The sequence below is a fragment of the Carex rostrata genome, chromosome 19 (genome assembly GCF_964058835.1).
Source record: "Carex rostrata chromosome 19, lpCarRost1.2, whole genome shotgun sequence".
NCBI classification, from domain to species: Eukaryota; Viridiplantae; Streptophyta; class Magnoliopsida; order Poales; family Cyperaceae; genus Carex; species Carex rostrata.
This window is the reverse complement of record NC_135936.1, coordinates 6,810,784-6,818,598: the sequence shown is the minus strand read 5'-3', so window position 1 is coordinate 6,818,598 and position 7,815 is coordinate 6,810,784. Positions and strand designations below refer to the sequence as shown.

Below are 7,815 nucleotides of genomic sequence, written 5' to 3'. Positions count from 1 at the left end.
TATAATGGAAGGGAGAGGCTTTTACAATGTATTTCTTTCAATGCAAAGAAAGTGGATCTGTTAGTTGGTTTGGTGTAATGAGGCAAGAAATCAAACAGACAGAGGGCAAGGAATTGAGGGGGATGTCTGTGCCTTTGTTATTATTTCTTTCAAATGTTGAAACGTGGTTGCATGAAAGAAAGATATAGAGAGAGGCTTTGGTGGATGGCAAGTAGACTAAAATTAATTATATATAAAGGAAATTGGGGAAGGGTGTTAAAAGAATGGGTTAAAGAGATAGAGAAGGGATGAATGGGAGGTGATAAGCACTTTACTTGGTTTTGAAGGGGTCAAAGAGGCAAGAAGCCCGGGAAATCTGCGCGAATCATACCTTCTTTTTTGGGCTTAGGATCGGAGTTAGTTGGGCCCAACTTTTATGAGTAAATATTTTAACAGAGCTCTTTTACCTTCATACAGCGCAAAAACCATATGCGTCTTTGTTTTGATTCTATAGTCTGTGTGCTGCATGAAGCTAAAACTACTCTGTTAAAATATTTACCCACTTTTATCCAGAAATTTTCGCATGTCTATCCCCCATTTTGAGAAATTTTCTCCTCTCTATACTTAATGCAGAAGAAAAAGAGCTCGTAACAATATTGATAAAATTTGAATGCATGTGTCACAAGTGTGTGTGGCACGTTCAATTAGGATTCTAGAAACTCTCGTGAGTATTCCTAACTACTGGTCATAAAAAGTGTTTTCTAATTTTGAACTATTTTCGTTTTGACCAAAGTAAAAACTAGATGGTTAAGCTCAGTTCGGAATATTCCAATATATAATATAGAATGTTCTTCCCCAAAATGGAATATTGGTTTCAAAATCATGAAACTAAATTTATATATAAGTAGAATTTTAAGAATATTCGAAAGTGCTGTAGCATGATATGGGAACTGTTATTATATATGGTGTTTATGACTGTATATTTTAGCTACATGACTCGATTAATCTAACATTCAGAAATTTATATGTTCTCATGTACTATGAGGGGCGGCCGGGCTCAGAATTTTTGTCATAGGGGACAAAAAAAATATCGAATCAGATTTAAATAGTTAATTAAATTTAAACCCATTAACTAATTAGGTACTCGATAAAAAATAATGCTTTATGCTTAATTTCTGATTCTCTAACCTATAATTCTAATTACCAATCATAATTCAAAAAAATTATTTTTATTTTGAGCCTAAATTTAACCCAAATTACAAATTAAACATTCAGGGGGGACAAAAAAAGTACCAAATACTCATAAATGTATCAATCTCTTTTTAGCTTCTTTTTTTTTTTTTGAAAAGCTGAACTGCATTTTGCAATAACTTGTCCTGCAAACAAAAAAAAATTCATAAAAGAAATGTTTTTCCTAGCTAAAGTATGCACAAATTTAGCTTCTGAAATTATAAAATTTTCTCTTAAGTTGTCCACGTTTCTCTTTTGAATAAAACTTGATCGCTACCGCTAGACCTATTGCGGACAAAGTAGATTTATTAAAATCTTATTCGGTATACTTTACTTTTAATTTTTGTAATCAAAAGTTTATTTACATTTTTCTTTTTCTTTTTTGATGCCATAATAGAAGCTGTCACATGGTATTGAATTTAAGGACATGCACAAACGCACACTTACAGTGTTCATCGTACAAAAGAGAGAGTATATATTATCTACATGTTTCATATATTTCTCTTCTGAGCATACAGCAAAGTAATTGGAAATAAAAAATAAAAAAAAATCAGTTTCAGGTAACAACGGATATTAAGTCGATTTAATAGAATAAATTACCCTCGTCTTCTTTTATCAACCCCTTTTAGATCCTGCAATTAAACATGAGATAGAGAAAAAAAAAAAAAAGTATAAGCATATTGGGAAATAAATCTGCTGCTTTTCTCAAGTAAAAACAGGAACCAAAAAATCCAGGGTCCGCCCCCTACTCACAGGTAGAATTTTTGTTGCAAATTAAATCACAAGTTTGACTTTTTTTTTATTTAATAGATTAATAAAATCAGAAATAAGAAGAAAATAAAATTTACCTGATCCTGGAGAAGTGAACTAGCAATTTTTAACATTTAAATCATTCTTGTTATGTATGGGAGAAAAATATTGACTCGATGGGACCCACTGTCATACTAACGTTTGTCTTCTCTTCAGACACCGAGTGCGTGCGACGCTTTCTTCTCTTTCTCACACTCAGTTCTATTGCTCAGCAGCTCCAGGCCTCCAGCCAAGGGGAATGCGATGCTCCTGTTTCGCAAAACCCTTACTCCCCGCCTTTCTCCCTGGGCCACCGCCTTCACCTCCTCCGTCTATCGCTTCCTCTCCGCTCCGACGCTCCACGAAACCCCATCTCCCACTTCTCAATTTGCGGTTCAATACCTCATCGGATCTTGCGGCCTTCCCTCCGACAAAGCAATCCGAGCCTCCAGGTATATATATCACATCAAATCCCCAGAAAAACCCGATGCCGTGCTCCGATATATGAGGCAGACTGGAATCACCGAGCCCCACATCAGAGTAGCTGCGTGCCGGGACCCGCGGTTCCTTGTCCTTCATGTGGAGAAGTGTTTGAAACCTAGGATTTCTGAGCTGGAGGAGATTGGTTTCTCACCATCTGAAATCTCCCTTCTCTTCTCATTTTGTCCATGCATGTTCCTTTACACCAAATTGAAGCAAAAGGTTCAGTTCTGGTTGGGGATTTTTGGCTCTGTCAAGAAAATGTTGTGTGCCTTCAAAGTGTGTACCTTCTAGGACTAAACCTTGATAATGCTGTCATACCCAACATAACATTCCTTAAAGAACATTGCGGTTTATCCACTCATAAAATTTCCCAACTAATTAAATCATCTCCTAGACTGATCGCATCTAAGCCTGAAGCTTTCAAGATGTATGTGAAAAGGGCCAATGAGTTAGGGTTTTCACACCCATCAAAAACATTTGTGTATGCGTTGATTGTCGTAGGTGGCCTGAACCAAAGCACTGTTGATGCAAGGCTCTGCCACTTAAAAAGTCTTGGGCTTTCACATGGGGGGGGGGTGTGTGTGTGTGTGTGTGTGTGTGTGTGTGTAGAATTTCCGTCAGAAGGGGCAAAAAATAATATCGAATCAGGTTTAAATAGCTAATCGGATTTAAATTCATTAACTAATTAGGTACTCCATAACAAATAATGCTTTAACTTATACTTGCCAATGCTCAATTTCTGATTCTCTAACTTATAATTCTAATTACCAATCATAATTTAAGAGATTTATTTTATTTCAACCCTAAATTAAACATTTAGAGGGGACAAAAAAAAATTCAGGAGAGAGTCAATCGGAGCGTCCCGATCTCTACCGATTGCAACATTTCTTACAATCAATCTACAACTCCATTGCTACTTTTTATATAAAGGTACTAAATACTCATAAATGTACCAATCTCTTTCCAGCTTCTTTCTTTGAAAAGATGAACTTTTTCCAGAACTGCATTTTGCAATAACTTGTCCTGCAAACAAAAATTTTCTTAAAAGGAAATTTTTTTCCAAGCTAAAGTATGCACAAATAGCTTCTGAAATTAGAAAATTACCTCTTCAGTTGTCCACATTTCTCTTTTGAATAAAACTTGATCGCTACCGCTAGACCTATTGCGGAAAAAGTAGTTTTAATTAAAATCTTATTCGGTATAACTTTACTTTTAATTTTTGTAATCAAAAGTTTATCTACATGTTTTTTGTTTAAATGCCATAATAAAAGCTGTCAGGTGGTATTGCATTTAATGATATGCACAAACGCACACTTACATAGTTACAGTGTTCATCATGCAGAACAGAAAGTATATATTATCTACATGTTTCATATATTTATCTTCTGAGCATACAGCAAAGCAATTGGAAATAAATAAATAAATAAAAAATCAGTTTCAGGTAACAACGGATATTAATTTTGCAAATTTATATCATGTCAAAAGAAGAACCTCGGAGAGATTATCAGATATCTATTTAATTTTTATCGAGCCATTTAATTTCCCTTCATCAAATGAACCATTTTTGTACTATAAGGTAACTAATTCTGCTTGATAGCTTTAATCGCCTTCAAAATAATTATCTCTAATAAATTTCCAGCATGGTCCCTTCGCTCCAACCATAAAACATATAGAAAATTAATTTAAGCTTTAGGAGGTCCAATATGCATAATTTCCTCCTTTCTTTAATGCCATTAAATTTGACTTTATTAAATAAAGACCTTATCAACTCAAAACGACAATATTAATTGCACAGTCAATACATTATAAAAACAGCATGAAACACCCTGATGGAAACTGGTGCTGCTAATTAAAGCATTGATGAAACACTTAGAAACCTTAATTTTATCTGATTCTATAAGTACCTAATACCCATCTCTCTCATCCATCTCATCCAAAAATTCAACTACAGTACAATACATATTACCAAATTCAAATTTTAAAATTTTAGGCAAGGTTAGATATGGCCAAATTGTCCCTCTATGTCCTCCTTATTGTCTTGCTTACCAATGTTGCTACTACAATAGTAGCCGCAACAGTCGAAGCACCCGTAACGGCGCCTTCCAAAGGACAGTCACTGACAGAGGACTCGTGTCCATTTCGGTTCAACTTTACCAGCTGTTGGTTATCGATAGCAAAGGTCGAAGGATGTGCCACTGAACTCATAAAATCTATCACAAGCTTCAAAGTCAGTGTAAGCGCAGACTGTTGCACTGCGATTACTGATGTGAGTACCAAGTGTTTCTCCATTTTTGGCGGTGTATTTGCTCCTCTATTGAAGAATCACTGCAATGCAACTTCTCCAAATCCTTCAATAGCTGAGAGCCCTGTTTGAGTGGCCGGAGGAGAGGGAGATGAGTGTGCACATGATTAAATAAATAATTAAGCAATATTCTTGTATTGTAATAAGCTCGTATTGGTGAATTTAATTATGTTTTAGTACTATTTTAATGGCATGATATTGGTTATCTTAAGGAAATTGGTACATAATGCATTTAGTTCGAATCCCATCATATACATGTACGGATATTAAAACGGATCAAACTGGCGGAGAAGCCATTAGACTCAAATTGGATCCTTTCGATGATTTCCATTTTTTTTCCTGCACTTCTTTTCAGAAAAAAAAAAAAACCCTTTTATTCTCCCTTTTTTTCCCATCTCTTCTTTTATATCTCTAATAATGAAGAGAAGAAAAATATGATTCTTAAAAGAAATGGAGCAGATTTGATTCCTCAATAAAAAGATCTGCGAATCTAATATTCATCTTGTGACCAAACTTTTTGCAATTTAATAAAGTTGAGTTCGAATTTAGATTTCTGGAAAATTAAAAGACAAATTTTGGGAAACAGATTGACCGAGACACTGACCCCAATTATTTTTCCTTTTTCCGGACAAAAGGTTTTTTTTTTTATATAATGATAATTGACGTTATAAGGTCAGAACTCCCAAGCTCTGATTCAAAGTTCGATTTGGATTGTTTTCAAACTTGACCTGATCCCGGTTAGAGATGTCAACAAACCCCATTTACCCAATTCATATCATATTTAATAAAGTAGAAATAAATAAGATTTAATTTGTATGTATAATATAAATTATATTGATAAATTAAATTTGTATTTTAATTTTAATAACGATTGTCAAAATTGCGGAGTTGAAAAGTTATCAACTAATTTTGAGTTGGAAACAAAAAAAAACAAGAGAGACTCTTTTATTAGCCAAGGGAAGCACTCTGAGCTTTCCATTTTCATTTATTTTCCTACGTAGAGAATAAAATACGTGATATGCCATGCCGTGACCAAATTTTTTTTATGTGATGTGACTAAAATAATAATGGACAGTCACATCTGTGACATAATTTATTGTAAATTATTCATGTCAACTTTTTTTATATTTTAATTTAAATTATTGAAAATTCAGAAATAATATAAAAAAATGAAGTTTTTTAAAAAACTTAAAAAAAGTAAATAACATTGCAAAAATTTTTTTTTAATAAAAGACTGTTATCCGTTAAACATCTGATATTACTTTAAAAATTCAAATTACAAATATTTATTAGACTAAACTAAATAAAATAAAAATTAATAATACATGAGAACTAATATCACTAAATTTACACTAAAAAACACCCGGATACTCTATGCGTACAAAAAAAAACAAAATTAATTAAAAAAAAAACTGAATACTCTGTGCGTATCAAAACATTAAATATTTTATATTTTATATGTGACATGACGTAACTTGACTAATATTATAATGTGACATGACGTAACTTGACTAATATTATATATTTTATACTGTGACATGACGTAACTTGACTAATATTATATATTTTATACTGTGGCATGACGTAACTTGACTGATTCACACAACGTATTTCCCTCTCTCTCTCTCTCTGTCAATCAAACAACAATGGGCAAAAGTCGTGATTTAAACTGTAAAGAAAAAGCAAGCATCATATTTCGCAATTTCAGGAGGATAACCTCACCTTATATTTTTCGCAACTTCCATTTGTACAACCAAATCACACAAAATGCAAATCTTGTGCTCGCCGTCTAATACACCAACACCATCGAACATCTACAAACAAACAAACAAAAAGCTTCAAAAGCACCTCAACAACAAAAACCTTCATGATAATTGATAATAGTACATTTCCCTTTAGTTTAGCCTATGGGAAAACGGAAGCTTTGAAAATAAGAAAACAGAGCTTCTCAAGTGAGAAGTAGATGAAAGTCCCCTGCTTGTGAGTGAAGAAGCACCCGAAATTGGACCCCACCACACACTGCCACCCGGGCCCATACCTCTTGTCAAATTCCTACAATAGCACTAAAGAAGTAAAAAAAATAAAAGAAATTGATTGAATCAGAAAGCCAAAGCAGAGAATTGTTAACTAAATACAAACCCCCTTGATGTGCTCGGCGATGCTCTTGCAATCGGTGACATCGAAGAGGTCGAGCGCGAAGGAGGCGCACGACGTCGCCTGAGATTGCATCTTCAATGGCATGTCGGTGTCTTGGATCCTAGCTTTTCCTTCCAACATTTTTTATTTGATTCTTTTCTTTGTTGAATCTTATCTTTCTATTTCTCTTGATCTCTTCCTTCTATCTAAACGTGTCTATCTTGCTTTGTACCTTGTACTGATCTCTTGGAGGAATTCGTATCCTCTGCATTAACTCAAAAGGAGATCTTCTGAGTTAATTAATCTCAACTGTCTGATTTATTTAAGATTCGTGCAGATTAGATCTGCACTAAAATTGAAAGACCTCATATGTAATAATCAGAAGCCGGATTGGCTCCGTTTAAAATTAGACGGTTTGGATTTATTAACTCAAAAATTCCTCTTTGAGCTAATGCAGAGGATACGCATTCCTTTTGGAGATGGGAAAGCAAATGTGATCGGGTCCTTTGTTTTCATTTGTATGAAACAAACTCTGTCATAAATCTCTGACATCATGACAGGCGTGAGCCAACAATTTACAACCTCTCTTTTGGTGGGGCCTTTTATGCTTGTGGACCCCAGTATCAGTATTTTGTTATAGAATTGTAACAGAGTTGTAGCTGTGGATTCGGCTTCAAAGGGAAAGTTTAGTGGCACGGAAGTCAATTTCGATGGGAGTAGTAGCGGAGTGATGGTTAGTGAAGACCGAGGTAAAAGACAAAAAAGTAAAGCGGGAATATTGTGGGTCCACTAGAATAAAGGAACGTGGCACTGTATGATGTCAACAACATGGCACTAGGAATCCGCATCACTCCACTCCCGGTACCTGAATAAAGGTACGTGGCACTGTCTGAACC

At 34.5% G+C, this 7,815-nt stretch overlaps 1 protein-coding gene across 2 annotated transcripts; it reads right to left on the bottom strand.

The window, feature by feature from the left end:
- Positions 1–4,280: 4,280 nt before the first annotated feature.
- On the bottom strand, positions 4,281–7,112 carry LOC144571598 (uncharacterized). 2 transcript variants are annotated; one of them, XR_013517539.1, is made up of 3 exons: positions 6,923–7,112; positions 6,506–6,835; positions 4,281–4,847 (listed from the first exon to the last, which is right to left on the bottom strand). XR_013517539.1 is itself a non-coding variant. In XM_078320947.1 (2 exons), the coding sequence occupies exons 1-2, from the start codon at positions 7,058–7,060 to the stop codon at positions 6,689–6,691; spliced, it is 285 nt and encodes a 94-aa protein (XP_078177073.1). In that variant the 5' UTR covers positions 7,061–7,112; the 3' UTR covers positions 6,478–6,688. The 2 variants fall into 2 exon arrangements, 1 of the variants encoding a protein (XP_078177073.1); XM_078320947.1 differs by lacking the exon at positions 4,281–4,847 and having other exon boundaries at positions 6,478–6,835.
- Positions 7,113–7,815: the final 703 nt, after the last annotated feature.